At 44.4% G+C, this 15,716-nt stretch overlaps 1 protein-coding gene across 2 annotated transcripts in view; it reads right to left on the bottom strand.

The window, feature by feature from the left end:
* The window catches only part of ETS1 (ETS proto-oncogene 1, transcription factor), a 132,751-nt gene extending 118,040 nt beyond the window's left edge, over nt 1–14,711 (bottom strand). The window contains exons 1-2 of one of the 2 annotated variants that reach the window (XM_006111157.4): nt 14,583–14,711; nt 4,945–5,027 (exon numbers count right to left, since the gene is read on the bottom strand). In XM_006111157.4, the coding sequence (XP_006111219.1) occupies nt 4,945–5,016 (72 nt within the window). In that variant the 5' untranslated portion in view covers nt 5,017–5,027; nt 14,583–14,711. Of the gene's footprint in view, nt 1–4,944; nt 5,028–14,582 lie in introns of those variants that run through there. The other variant, XM_006111158.4, reaches the window with a different exon arrangement.
* Nucleotides 14,712–15,716: the final 1,005 nt, after the last annotated feature.

A 15,716-nucleotide genomic window follows, 5' to 3' on the forward strand; every position in this document is an offset into this window, starting at 1 on the left:
CCAAACTCTTCCTCCAGTTCCTGCAGTGATCTACAGCAGCAGAGCTACTTCTTGCACACAGGCAATGGGAGCAGTAAAGGGGTTTTGAAGAAGTAATGAGATCATGGAAGGAGATTCAAACAGGCTGGAGTTGAAGGATGTGTCATTACTCCCATGGCAGCGATGGGCAATCTAGGCTAGTGAGAGGACCACATGAGCGGTCCCCCTTCATCTGAGTGGGCTGCAAGATTGAGTGGGCTGCAAGATTGTCATAACTAAGATGGCCTCCCAGGACAGGGCAGTGTTGTTGACTGCACTTGAGCGTAGAAGCACTTGATTGGCTACAGAGGGAGCTCTCACAGTCAATGTGGTGTGCAATCAGCACCCACCTTACTGCACGTGCCCTGGCTTTATGTGTGAGCCAGTTTAGTAATGCCGGTAAGAAAAAAAACGACACAGACAGAAACCAGCAGAATCTGGCAACCCTGCACATAGAACCATAGAACTGGAAGAGACTTCAGAAGGTCATCAAGTCCAGCCCCCTGCTCTAGGCAGGACCAATCCCACAGTAAACATAATGTCTCACAGGCCACACATAGAAACCCGATGTGTCATGTGTGGCCCGTGGGCAACCTGCAGCCCACCACTGTCCCACAGGCTCCCACAATAAACATGTGCCCCCAAGCACCAATCCAAGCGAGCACACCTAACAAGGAAGCAATAGGGTGCAAAGAGCAGGATCAACGTGCCCACGGGAGCCTTCCCAGCCCCATGCAGTGACACTGCCGTTACTCAAGATATAGAGAACCAGGCCTGTTTCACGCTAGACTGAAAACGCTCTGAAAATGAGTGGGGCTGTTTTCCCCGAGAACTTTGATCTGCTGGCACAGAGATTCAGGGTCTCTCCAGCAAAGCCCCACCTATCGCTAGCTCTGCACACACCGGGACCCCAGTAGGACTTCTGAGCTGACAGGCAGTAGGAGGTCATGGCCCCAAGCTGTCAGGAACTCAATGAGCCGGAGACAAAGGGTAAGGGAGGAAGACAAGGAGGCCAGCAGTAGTAAGAGAAAAGAAATATGGTGCTAAATTCCATGAGTGTTTGAACTCAGGAACATCCATCGGTTAGGACACTGGGCTGGGACTCAGAAACCTATAGCAGAGGAGGGAAACAAATCTGGATCCCCCAAGTCACTTTCCCGCTATGAGATTTAATTTGCAAACTATCAGAGGGGTAGCCGTGTTAGTCTGTAAGGTGCCACAGGACTCCTCGCCGCTTTTGCAGATTCAGACTAACTGAAGTGAAGGAGCATAAGCTTTCATGGGCAAAGACCCACTTTGTCAGATGCATGTAGCGGAAATTTCCAGAGGCAGGTATAAATATGCAGGCCAGAATCAGGCTGGCCTGATTTTTGCAAACTGTAGAAGAGGGTTTATATTATCCTATCCAGAAGCACTGGGGTCTGATCATTGTTACACAGGGCTGGCTTTACATCAGTCAGTTCTGCTTGTCTAAGGTTTGTCCTTTATCCAGTGCCTAGATAAATCCAGACACAGAGGACGCACCAGCAGGGGCAGGATGGTGGGACTTTTCAAAATGGCATTCTACGGTGAGTGTGAGGTTGCTCTGCCAGAGTCCTGGTTGTGGAGGTGGGGTTGCACCATATCCAGAAGCATTGAAATGTCCTGTGTTCTGGGAACACATGCGTGGCCATCCTAGACTCTGGGCTGCTCCACGCATAGGATTCCCAGTTGCTGCAGTGAAAGTTTTGGGCGGCTGCAGAGTCCCCTCAGAAGGACAAAGTCGAACAAATGCTAACCAGCACAGTGCTTACTACCATGAGTCATGCAGTCTCATGCAAGCCATGCTAGGTGCAAGACTTAACAGAACTGGGCCCTTGACATGCAACTCTGGAGGGCACCTTAGAGCTCCCAAGATGCACCACAGATATGGACCCAAAGCAGAGAGGATGTTGTAAACTAGCAACTGCCGTGTGTGACCCAGATCCCAGCTCTGTCCCCCACAAGAGGAGCAAAAGAAGAGCATAGTTTAAGACACATGCCCAGATACAGGAGTGTGGGTAATGAATAAAGTCCAGGAGTCAGTTCTTAGTCTACTATATATCTGAGAGAGTTTGTCTGTCTGTGCATGAGACTGTCTTCCTGTCTCTTTGTTCAAGAACTCCTAAACTGTAAGAGGTAGGATCACCGGCTACGTCTACACTGGCCCCTCTTCCGGAAGGGGCATGTAAATTTCACGAGTCGTCGTAGGGAAATCCGCGGGGGATTTAAATATCCCCCGCGGCATTTAAATAAAAATGTCCGCCGCTTTTTTCCGGCTTTTAAAAAAGCCGGAAAAGAGCGTCTAGACTGGCCCCGATCCTCCGGAAAAAGTGCCCTTTTCCGGAGGCTCTTATTCTTACTTCAAAGGGCACTTTTTCCGGAGGATCGGGGCCAGTCTAGACGCTCTTTTCCGGCTTTTTTAAAAGCCGGAAAAAAGCGGCGGACATTTTTATTTAAATGCCGCGGGGGATATTTAAATCCCCCGCGGATTTCCCTACGACGACTCGTGAAATTTACATGCCCCTTCTGGAAGAGGGGCCAGTGTAGACGTAGCCACCAAGTTTGGTGGGCAGCTTCCTATTATCATAACATAAAGCAAGGTCTGGGTTTGGTTGGGCCAGGACAATGGGATGTGCCTGGAATGGGACTGCTTCTCATAAAACACAGCTGGAGGATTCTCTGCATCTTGGGGTCTTCAAAGTATTTGAAGGCTTCAATATCTGAGATATAGGTGAGAGGATTATTCTAGGAGGGGTGGGTGAGATTCTGTGGCCTGCACTGTGCAGGGGGTCAGACTAGATGATCATAATGGTCCCTTCTGACCTTAAAGTCTGTGAGTCTATGAGTAAAACCATGCAGAAGAGAGACAGACTCATGAGGCAGATGAAAGGGGCTGGGTGGCGGTGCACACATCCAGGACTGTACCAGCCCCAAGCCGCCCACCCCCCCGGTGTCCTACCCATCATCCAGGCTGAAGTCCCCTCTCCCCTGATTCATATGGGGATGCTGTTGGCTGTTCCCCTACTTTAGGGAGACAAGGGAAAATGCACAATTTGCTCCATTCCTCAGTCTAGCTGGGGAGCACAAGGGGCAGACGAACCTGGACCTGCCCCAGGTGGGGGACATGCACCCTGCCCCAAGCTGCTGAAGTGAGAGAGGGCTGGAGTTGTCCTCTCTCCCCAGGGCAGCCTGCACACTGATCCTCATCCCCAGCCCCATCCCAGAGCCATGACTTAAATCAAACAAAACAAAAATTGATTAACAACCAGAGTAAAAAGCATTTGATCCCAATCAATCAAATGCTTCCCTTGATTAAATCCATAGCAACCAATCCTTTGGTGCCAATAACAGCAGGATCAAGCCCAGATAAATGCCTGGCCACAGGGTTATTCCATTCAAACGAGCCAGGTAACCTCCAGCACAGTGAGAGAGATGGATGCTGTCACCTGTGATAACAGGAAAAAGAGCTTTCTTCCCCTCACACCCTGTCCCAGCTGTTTCCAGGCCTGGGCTCTCCATCACTGGCCACACATTAACCATTTCCTTCCCACTCTGTTCCTCCTAAAACTATGTGGAGGTCAATGGAACTCTGAGGTATCTGATCTCTGGAACAATATATTTTTTTCCAAGAAGAAAAAATGTTCCCAAATCAGAAAAGAAAAAAGATCATTTTGCTGCTGATGGGGGTGAGATGAAAGATTTTCTATGGGGAAATATGTCCATTTTTCATTAAAGAAACAGCATTTTTTTTCCTCTTTCAAATAATAGAATCCCAGGGCTGAACGAGACCTCGGGAGGTCATCGAGTCGAGCCCACTGTCCAAAGCAGGACCAACCCCAACTAAATCATCCCAGCCAGGGCTTTGTCAAGCTGAGACTTTAAGAAAAAAATCAATAGTTTGAAGCTGAAATTTTTCACTCTGAAGTGATCAAATAGTTTCATTTTTATGTCTCTGAGCAGAGATTTTTCCAGAACTTTTTGTTGTGTGAAAATTTTCACTATTCCAACTTTTTTCCATTTGGGGACAAGCGAGAAAGAACTAAAACACTGAACTTTATTCTAAGACGGAAATTCCACTTTCCAACCAACTCTACTTAGCACCTAATTTTAGCATCCCAAATCTATAGCTTTCATGTGCCCTACCTAAGTTCTTATTCTGTACTTGTCATTCGGGTGGACGAGTGCCTGCTGATGCAATTTTAGGGTGTACATCTGTGCCTATGTGATCGAAATACCAGAGACACTGGGATAGAAGGTTAGTTTCAGGCCCCTGGGACAGCCTCTTTACCCGACTCCGTCAGTATGAAGGAAACAGAATATCCCAGATCAAGAACACTTGCAACCCCTTGCAGCTGCTATCATTGCAATGGGAGAGCAGATCAGTGGCCAGCTGCCAAGTATTTGCTTAATAGCCACCCACGTCAGAGTGTTCTGTATTCCATATAACGTTTCCTTGCACTGTTGACCACCTTCTCCCAAGAGGCAAAACAGAATCTGGCCCAGAACCTTCCTCCAAGCTCTGATCAAACCTTGTCTGACATTTGAAAAATCAGGGATGCCTTTGTTCCCAGCCCATTACATGTGCATTCATCCCAGGAGGTCCTGGATTTGGGTTAGGGCCAACTTTGGAAAAGGAGGCATGGATACATCAAAGGTCATTATCTTAACGTCATTGCTCTGACTCATGTTGATGCTCCTACATCCAGCTCAGATTTGCAAGCCCAAGAGGTTCAGATAAGGTTTGGATAAGAGCTGAACATGTAGCGGCTTCTCTGAATTAACAGTATCTCTGAACTACTTGACATGAGCCTGTCTCTACTGCCAAGCAGAGTTTCTCCAGAGGCCTAGAGCGCTGTTCCAAACTCCTTTGAGATAAAAGAAAAAGAACCCAACACCCTTCCTTACCATCACGCCCGGACGAGCCAGAGGATAAGGGGCTGGGCTTCCAATTGTTGTGTCCATGTAGTAACTCATCATCCCCAAGACACCTACAAAAACAGAAGTGGGTGATTAGCTGCACTACCTAGGAAGCCTGATCAGACAGAGGGGCGGAGGGTGAGGTTGCAGGACTAGGTCCTTATTCCCAAGAGAAGTCACACACAGAAGTCCTATTGATCTCAATGCAAGGAAGGGCAGCAGAACTGGGGTTCAAAAGCAAAAGAGACCTAATAGGCCAGTTAATTTATCCCTGTCATGACCAGTGCAGGGGTGTTTCCAACAGTTTACTCCCAGCTGTCTTACTTAGACCAATCTTATGTGGCTCTTGCACTTGTGAATAGCAGCCTCACACAGAAGGCCTGATCTGACACACTATTCACAGGCAACCTCGGTGAAAATGGAGATCAGTTAGAGAGACCGTGCTCCTCTCCTGCCCTCCAGGTGGGTTGATCTGCTTCATGTAGGCTAAAAGAGGGACAGCCCCCAAGACCTCCCCCCTCCCAAACACACGAGCCTGCAGCACATGCAGGTAGAATGGCATGTCACAGACTTTTCCCCTCCTCTAGCAAAGGGAGCTGATTTCACCCTGGCACAATCAAACATCTAGATTCCAGAGGCGAATCCAGTCACACTAACAGCCACAGCCCACGGAGAGCAACAGTGAGAGCTCCCCTAACCCTGCCATTGCAGCCTCAGAGGGCATAGTAGCTTGCTGTCACTCTCCCGGGCCCCTTCTCCCTATGGCATTGGCAGAGGGGGGCCAGTTTTAGCCCAATTCAAACACCCCTTCCAGTCAAAGGGAGTATTTGAAGTCAGAGCCTCGGTGCCCACTGTGGTGTTTTAATCATGTTGACACCTATCCTGTAGAGCAGTGTTTCTTAAACTTTTTGGCTGTGTCTAGACTGGCAAGTTTTTCTGCAAAAGCAGTTGCTTTTGCGAACTTGCCAGCTGTCTACACTGGCCACTTGAATTTCCACGAGAACACTGATGATCTCATGTAAGAAATCACTGCTTCTTGCGGAAATACTATGCTACTCCCGTTCGGGCAAAAGTCCTTTTGCGCAAAAGGGCCAGTGTAGACAGCTCAGATTTGTTTTGCGCAAAAAAGCCCCGATCGCGAAAATGGTAGTCGGGGCTTTTTTGCACAAAAGCACGTCTAGATTGGTATGGACACTTTTCCGCAAAAAGTACTATTTGCGGAAAAGTGTCGATGCCAATCTAGACTCTCTTTTCTGCAAATGCTTTTAACGGAAAACTTTTCCGTTAAAAGCATTTGTGGAAAATCATGCCAGTCTAGACGTAGCCTTTGAGGCCACGGAACACCAAACAATCAATTTTTTTTTGAGAAAATGTTCATAGGTGTTCCGCATAAAAAAAAAAAAGTCAAACAAAAAAAGACAAAAAACAAAGAAGAGGTCACGGTACACCTGCGAGTTGTTCATGGAACACCAGTGTTCCATAGAACATAGTTTAAGAAACACTGCTGTAGAGGACTGGACTGAGATCTTCAACCCAGGCACTGTATAGCCCAGCTCCTTAGCACCACACTAGCTGCCAGAACCTAATACTTCAATCAGTCTGTGCTGTATAGATTTGAACAGTCTGATGTTTATGTATTAGCTGTACACACCGACCTCGGGTGATATCAGTACAGTCCACAGAGACACTCTGGATTCTATACTGCTTCACGGTAGCGGAGATCAAAGTCTGGCCCATGTACCAAATGCACATCATTCTTTGACCTATTTATACCCTATTTCATGCACATGTATATGCAACCTGTTCTTTGTGGAGCACATTCATTTGGAGCTGCGATGGTGGAGCCAGTTTAGCCTCCGGCAAAGGGGAGACTCTCCCTGTGCGCTGCTCTAAGTTACACCCGCCGACAGACAGCGAAAGCCCTCGTGGGAAAATCTCCAAGGTTCAAAGTCTGCTCCAGTTCCCCACCTCCCCAGAGAGAGTTCTGTCATGAACTGCCCTGTGCCTGTTGCAGTGGCCCTTTGCACCAACACTGTTCACTGTGGGGATGTTGTACCTGCCCTTTTGCAGAGCTGGGCTGAAGGGGCTGTCACTTGGCTCCATGTATGTGTAAATAAAGCAGGAAATATATGTGCCTCTGCCCCACCAGTGGTTTAGACTCCTAGGAGAAAATGTAGGGCCAACACGCTTTCCATTCCATGCGAAGTATGAGAAATATGTGCACTCAGTGTCACTTCCCCTACGTCCAGAGCCTTTTGCCTGGAAGGAAACTGTAAAGAGGGAGTTGTCAGGGATTCACAGAGCTCTGTTGCAGGAAATAACGCAGAGCCAGACGGCATTACTATTTTTATAAATTTATTTATTTTAAAAACCCATTCCGCCATCACAGGAACAGCCGTCAATGGCATAACAAGTCTCCACCCCGAGAAAGCAGCGACTCCATTGCTCTCTGGAGAATTGGTCATTCAGTTTCTTTAGAGTCCCCAGTGCCACTGTCTAGCTAGACAGCTGTAACCAGAAAAACACTGAGCCCTCTTTGCCTTGACTTCAGCTTTACATGTTATGTTCTCGGTCTTGCTCAGAGCTGCACCAACCCTGTTTACTGCTTTTGCTGTTTGTATATATATATATATATATATATATATATATACACATACACACACACACACACACACACACATATATTACACACACACACACACACACACACACACACACCCTGGATCTGTAATTTCCACTCCAACTCATCTGATGAAGTGGGTTTTACATGTGAAAGTGCATGATATATTTGTTAATCTCTCAAGTGCCACAGGACTGCTCGTGTCTTTACCCAAGACAAGGTTACATGTGATGTTCTTGAGTGTGTGACTTCCCATTGCAAGCTCCAAACATCCAAAAATCAGGAGTTGGGCTCCAAAAATAAAAATAAAAAAAAAATTGTAACGAAAAATCCTGAGATTTTTAGGCCACATACTTATGGATGGGTTCTTTCTCCTTGCCTTCTGGTTTTTTGAACCATTGGGATGCACTTGGGTTATATTTTCAAGCTTTCCTCTGACCAGCTTTCACTTAACAAAATCAGACAAGTAAATGGAGTTCTAGACTCTAGAATCCAGGGCTTTAAAAAAGAACACCATTTAATATCAGGATTTGTAATTAAGTCACCAGAGCTGGCAAAACTGAATTTCATGCAGATTATGGCACAATGTCAATTAAATGGTCCTAGACACTATAGGACACAATAATCCTTCATCTAAATCCACTTGCCGCTGTAATTTTACAACAAGGATTTTTTTTTAAATGTGAGATTCTATTCAGGCCCCTATATACCTTACCAATCACCATGTTGTCAGAGCTACAATAGCTCTGCTATTAGATTTTCTTCTGCTAAAAAGATTTCAGTCCCCCAGTTAGGGATCAGAAATACTATGTGACTTAGGTCACCAATCACATATCTCAAGTTTGACTTCTTTTCCCTAATTTATCCACATCCATGACCTATAGGCAGACTCAGAAAATTCAGTGAGGGCGTATGAGTCTATATGCCACTCTATGAGCAAACTTCTGATCCAACTGAAGTCTGTACAAGTTTTGATATTTCACTCCCAAGATACAGTGTAGATTTAGCCATCTGCAACTACACTGTAAGTGGAGTTAATCAAGAATTGAAATTTGATCGGTACCAAACAATTTGTATGTTATAGAGCTATTTAAAATGAAGGAGGTGATTTTTGTGAAGAAAAATCAATAGTTTGAAGTTGTATGAAACAGAACTTTATTTTGGTTACTTTGCAAAAATAAAAAACGGAAATTTTAAAAATGTTCATTCTCTCCTATTTTTCTTCATTTTGGAAGAGAGATCAATAAAATAAATTTTGTCTCCCCTGCCACACACACATACTTTTGCAGTTTCCTTTTTCTCCCTTTCATCCATCTGTACTTTTCCCAAAATTGAGGATGTTGTGGAAAATTGCAAACTAGCAATAAGAAATTTGAAAAAGGGGAGGGAAATTCCCTTTCTCATATGGAAATGAGGTATGAGTGTAACTGTACCCACATAAGGAGGGGGGTTGGTCCACTTAGCTCTGCTGTATAATTAAACAGTACACTTTTATGTTTAGATGAGGCTCGAGGGTTGATGTTCTTATACTAGGTGAATGAGCTTTGTGAGCAATAGAGTTGTTTTAGAGTTGCAATAGCAAGCTGATGTTTCTGATCCTTCTGCTGTGTGGTGATTTGGGGGGGATTTCATCTGGACCATGGAAGATTTGTTAGGGCATGTCTACACAAGGAAATTATTTTTGAAATAGCTAAATTCGAAATAATAACTCCTAAAAAAAAAAAATCGCTGTTTTGAAATAAGCATATCCCCCAAGGAAAGTAGAAGTACAGGTTTTGGAATAACCAGCCCGTGATTTCAAAATAATGGCCTTGCTAGTGTGGACACTCTGCTTATTATTTCAAAATAAGGAAGGTTATTTTGAAATAACTCCCTGGTGTAAACCAGAGCAACCAGGTTCTGTATCTTAATAGGGTCCTAGCCAAACCTATGCTCCCAGGGAATGAGCCCTGGGATGGCATTGTAAAGAAAACAGCAGGAGGCAGGAGTGTTTACATGGCTCCATAGAGTTCCTGAGTGCTTTGTCCTGGCTAATTTTTAAGGACTCAACTGATAAAGTTTCCACCCTTCCCTAGAGGAATTTTTTCCACAACCTACTACATCTCTGTGTCCACGAATATCTCTGATGTTCAGGCTACAATTTTTCCCCCTTCAGTTTCCTCTCATAGGACCCTGAATAATTCCTCTCGTTCCTGGGAGTTTACTTCCTGCAGATACAATTAGATGGGTTTTATGGCCACCCAGGCAATTATGAGCTGAACTAAACTCTACCTTCAATTACACTGGTGTAACGGCAGAGCAAATTTCCTGATCACAATGGAATTATGCCACAGTAACTGGGAACCAAAGCAAGGTGAATACTATTTTTTTTTAAAGTGTTCAAAAACATTAGGTTGAACTGCCTACTAGACTATCTATGCTATTCTGTGAACAGCCATAGATTCTATTTTTCTTCTCCCATTTCTGCTTCTTGATTGGAAACTGGTTAAACACCATTATGTGACCAATCACATACAAGAAGTCAAACTGCAAAATTCCCAGGGAAGTTGAATGAGTTATTTAAAAAATATCAAATCCTGAAGCGAGGTGAAATTTTTCAACTGAAAACTAAACAACCAAAAATACAACACACACACACACACACACACACACACACACACACACACACACACACACTTTTCCATCAATAAAACGAAACAAAAACACAAATTCCCACAGGGGAAAATGTCATTTTCAATTACATTTTTATTTGCAGTATAAATAATGTATATATAGGGCTAAAATACGCTATTTTAAAAATAACCACTCATGTATGTTCTAAGAAATTACCATACTGGTGTTAAAGATAGGGAAACTGAGGCACAAATACATTAAGTGACTTGCTAAAAGTCACTTAGCTTCTATGCCTGGCTCTATCGCTGACCAGTTAAGTGTTCTGATTCTCAATATATGTCCTCTCCATTAAGCACACCGCTTGTTAGTACAGTTTTTGGCTTAGTCCATATCTAGCTTTTGAGTCACTGTGTTATGCTCTGACCCTGCCTCTCTCATAGGTTCAGTACCCTGCAGTCATAGTGTTGGTGGTCCCTTTAAGAGGGTGATGGGCACAGATACAGGACAGAATTAGTGGGCTACTCTACCCATCCCCTCCCTGTAAATCCAGGCAGGCCTTTGCCTCATAAGCACTGATAGATGAGTAATGGGACAGGATGGGGGCAGGGGAATTCAGCAGCCACATCTAAATGTTTCTAATCTTGATTCTAACCATCATTAAAAACAACAGGAACTCAAAGCAAGTGGTCTCAGCTGACTGGCTGACCCAAGGGTACTTAGTTATTGCCACTGGATTTTTGTAGTAAGCAATAATTTATCATCTTTGGGGAAAGATAGCCCATGGAAGTGACCTTCTTCTGCAGTACTTTTAACTCTTGAAATGCCAGCATTTTCCAGGCTTCCTGACCATTTAAACAAAGTGTGTTTATAGCTCCATTAAAACACCATAAACCTGTTCAACTCATCAAGTTCAGGAACTGATTTAATATCTGATCTTCCCACCAAAGGGCTCAGATGGAACATGGCCAGCAGGCATGAGAGTTCTGCAGAGAAAACAATGTACAAGACATTTCTTTAATACCCTCCTTCCTCAGGGTATTTCTTTAATAACCCCCCTGCATCCCCCTTCTGTTCTGAAATGTGATTTGTCCTTTTCATATGTGTTCATTTTTTTTAATTGTATCCTTTGGTATATATGGTTGTGACTATTTTCTTCCACTATTTGATCTGAGGAAGTGGGTCTGGCCCACGAAAGCTCATCATCTAATAAACCATCTTGTTAGTCTTTAAAGTGCTACATAGTCCTGTATTTTGTTTCAGCTACACTAGACTAACACGGCTACATTTCTATCACTCCTTCCTCAGTTATCCTTTGAGGCCATTGTAGTTTCCCATACCTCATTAATATTTAGCACTCTTCATTAGAGAATCTGAACATGCATGTATTTTTATAAAACTCTCTCACCTACAACATGTTATATACAACTTACTGGGGGGAAACGGAGGCCAGGAATAGTCAAGTCCAAACTTTTCAAATATATTATCTTTACAGCACAAATATATTGTCGATATGACACTTCTGATAAACAAAGATTAAATGACTTGACCAAGGCCAAATAGCAATTTAGTGAGTTGTCATGGGTAGAACCTGGTATCTTGACTCCCACTCTCCTATGTCAAACACTACAATATGAAATGATTATGTCAGTTGGTTGACTTCAGCAGGTTTTTCCACCACAGAGAGGTTCCTGAAGGGAAGGTTCATACAATCTTCTCATGCAGAGTAAGGTAGTTATTGCAGTAGGGAGCTACAACTTAAGCAATGTTTGTGGCACCGTAATACCTTGCACTCCCTACAGAACAAATTGGACTCTTAACTTAAGCCAAGATGAGCTAATGCTGGCACACAACCCTTCCCCCACTCCCTGCCCCCATTTTTGGGAAAAGTGCCTTCTGGTTAAGAATTCTCAGATTCTATACCTACCTCATTAGCCTTTGACAAAATTACTTCTCGGCAGCTAATTCCCTAATTTGATTTGAATAGTGGCCCCATTAACAGCACTGCAAGCCAGTTGGTAAACTGACAGCTGGAGGTCATTTCAGGGGCACCCAACGCTAGCCAAACACTTTGCTGATTAGGCAGGCACCTAACCCAAAGAGGTTGCTGCTGTTACATCTTTTGCAGCTGCTATATATGAAATTGCAGGAAGATGCAGAGGGGGCTGGGGCTGGGACAGGGAGAGTGAGGTCATTTGTTATTCCACGCCAGTGTTTCCAGCAATGAAACAGTTGGTTGAAAAAGCATCCTGGGTCAAATCTGCAGCTGGTGTAAATTGACGTAGTTCTTTTGTGGAGCTAGGTTCGTTTTCAGCAGCTGTTGAAATGCTAAGGAAAATGGCCCAGTGGGGAAGGTGGCTATCCTGGAATGTGAAGAACCTATGTCCAGTTTGCTATGCTGCCACAGAGCTGGAGCAAGTCACCTTGAGCCAGATGGTTAGATGTATTGAAATGCCTCAAGGCATTTTGTGGAAATTTAAAAGTGAGACTTTTGAGAGCAATTGACTCCCACGAATGAGGCACTCAGCATCTCTAGGCACTTAAATACATCTAACAGGAGTCTCAAGTGGGAGCAGAAAAAGTCTTTGTTACCTCTGTATTTGTGTAACCATCACCAGGTGGATTTGAACCTAGGACCTCTGAAGCTGAGTATAGAAAACTCTACCCTCTGAGCTAAAAGCCAACTGGTACAACTGCAATATGGTGTCTAGGTCTGATGCAATTTGAGAGGGAGGTTGGTATATTGGGGGTGGGTTCAGAGAAGAACCACCAGAATGATTAAAGGATGGGGAAGAAAACCTCAGCATGTCAGGCTCAAGGTTCTCAGACCATTGAGCTTAACAAAGAGAAAGGTATAGGGGTGACAGTACATAGATGGTAAACTTGGTGACAGTACATGGATGGGAAACAAATATTTAATAATGGGCTCTTCAGTCTAGCAGAGAAAGATACAGCATGAGCCAACAGCTGTAAGCTGAAGCTAGACAAAGACTGATTTTTAAGGGTGAGGCTCAATTGTTTCATTGGTTAATTACAAAGGGTCATAATTGGGTTCTCCATCAGTGACAATATTTAAACCAAGATGGGATGGTTTTCTAAAGGTTCTGCTCTAGGGATCATTTGGGGGAAGTTCTCTGGCCTGGGTTATACCAGAGATCAGATTAGATGATCACAGTGGTCCTTTCTAGCTTTGGAATCTATGAATCTAGCTATATTGTGAGGCTCAAAGGTTGCAAGGTGCCTGTGTAAGTACCAAAGATAAACATCTCGAAGCAATCTGGCCAGGAGAGCTCTGAGCCATAACTGGTTAAACTCTTTCAGCACCAAGACTTTTATAATAAAAATCAAAGCCACTCAGCAATCTGTGCTTGGGCCAGCATTTCCTGTTGTTTAAAGCAAATGTTCCCATGTAACACCAAACTTGCTTTAGTAGAAAGTTTTTTAAAATGACAAGGGGGAGGGGGGAGATCAAAAACATAATAAAATCAGCATGGAATAAATACTCACCAGTAAACCCCTTCTGCAGCCCACCCCCTCTCCCTGAAGGTATCAGATGGCAGAGTCAGAGTCAATGGGACCTTAATAGCAAATTAGTGGCCACATGCAAAGCATCAAATTAAAGACTAATGGAAACATGGAAGACCTGACTCTGCATTTAGCAGAGGCTCAAAGCTCCCAGTGAGTTCCAGAGAGCCAGCGGGAAGGCTGGTTTTGCAAAGGATGTAGGATTCCATCCTGCATGATGTGGAATTGAAATCCTTGCACGGATAAAGTGTTTTCACTGTTCCCAACTTCAGCTGCTTTCAGAAGCAAAGAACCAAAGCTGGTACATGTCTGTGTTACATTTGTTTTTTTCCAGTAATGTAAGGGGGAAAGGAGGGGTACAAGCAATGTTTCCTACAAAGACAGAAATGGCCAAATTATTAGCTGGTGGAATCAGCTTCTCTACAAAAGTCAGTGGAGTTGCACTGATTTACACCAGATGAAAGTTTGGCACTAAACATTTTGCTGATTCGCCCCCTCCACTGTGGAAGAAAACTCTTTAACCCACTGAACAACAACAAAAATACACCAAATTAACAAAAATAATCTTGACTAGTCTGTCTTTCATTGTAACTTGTTCCAATACAGGTTCACTAATCATGCCAAGAGGCAACTTTCCACCCCACACAAGTAAAGCACCAATATTACCTTAACCTCATTTAATACAAAAAACATTTCAAAGGACCCTAAACACACCCAGATGGAATCAGCAAATAGATATATTTCAAATCAGCTAGGTGAAATTGCTAATGAAAAGAGAAGGAGTAAATATCCTAGCAGGTCACCAGCAAAGTAAATAGCCTGAAAATCAACATAAGGTAGAGTTTAGCATAGAGTCCAGAGCTTCACTTACTACTTTACTGAAAGACCAGAGAAAAGAGTTGTTTCCTCCACAGCTTCCCACACTTGTCTTAGGTCTCTTGCCAACTACCTGGTGAAATTCTCTGCACTAGAGCTAAAGAGGATGGAAATACCATAATGTTTCTAGCGGGGCCGCCTATCAAATAGAAAGGGGGTGTGGTCAGGACAGCAAACCCAGGGCGGCTGGAAAGGGCTAGCTTTGAATTAAGCTCTGACACAGCACCAGCAGCAGGGAAGGGAAGCTAGTGAAGCCACTACTGCCAGATGTGACTACCCACAATGTGAGCATGTTAAATTCCCACTTGTGTTCACAAGAGTCGGAGAAAGCCTCTGTCAGAATCTGTCCCAGGGAGAGGGATTGTGATATTTGCCTTCAGTGATTTGTGAAGCCTTTATATAATTTAATAAAACAAATTAGCTGAGGATCTCCAAGCACTTTCCAAGTATTAGTTGGTTAAGTATCACATCGTCACTGGGAAGTATTAATGCGTCCCTCCATGAGGCGGGGGGACTGGCTGAATGTACCTAGCGACACATTTCCACATTGGAATTCTTAAGTGAATTTTCTTCACTTATGTTCCAATACCATGATAACGGGCATTAATATAAGGAATTCAATGTGGACGGAATAGATTTTTACTACAGACAGTTCTTTCCTGTGAGTCTTGCCCCCTTGCTCAGTCTCTAACTGACTGCCAGATTTGAGGTTGGGAAGGAATTTCTCCCCTGCTCAGACCAGCAGAGACCTGGAGTCGGGAGAGGGGAGGGCTTCCTCTGCAGCATGGGGCAAGGGTCACTTGCTGATAAGAACTAGAGTAAATGGTGGATTCTCTGTCACTTGAAGTCTTTACATCACGATTCGAGGATGCCTCTACTGACAGACACGAGTTATATGGGCTTGTTGCAGGAGTGGGCGGGTGATAGGGTTACCAGGTGGCTTCCAAAAAAAATACCAAGCACACTTGATCTCAGATCAAGCCGGTGGCAAGCAGGGCTTGTAGAGGGGGTCGGGGGCAGCGAGGCTGGCCAGGGGAGAACCAACCAGCGGGGAGCAGGGCTGGCGAGAGTGGGGCTGGCTGAAGGGGGAGAAAGCAGGGGAAGAGAATAGGGCTGACCCAGGCGCGCA

This window comes from Pelodiscus sinensis, chromosome 26, assembly GCF_049634645.1.
Source record: "Pelodiscus sinensis isolate JC-2024 chromosome 26, ASM4963464v1, whole genome shotgun sequence".
NCBI lineage: Eukaryota > Metazoa > Chordata > Testudines > Trionychidae > Pelodiscus > Pelodiscus sinensis.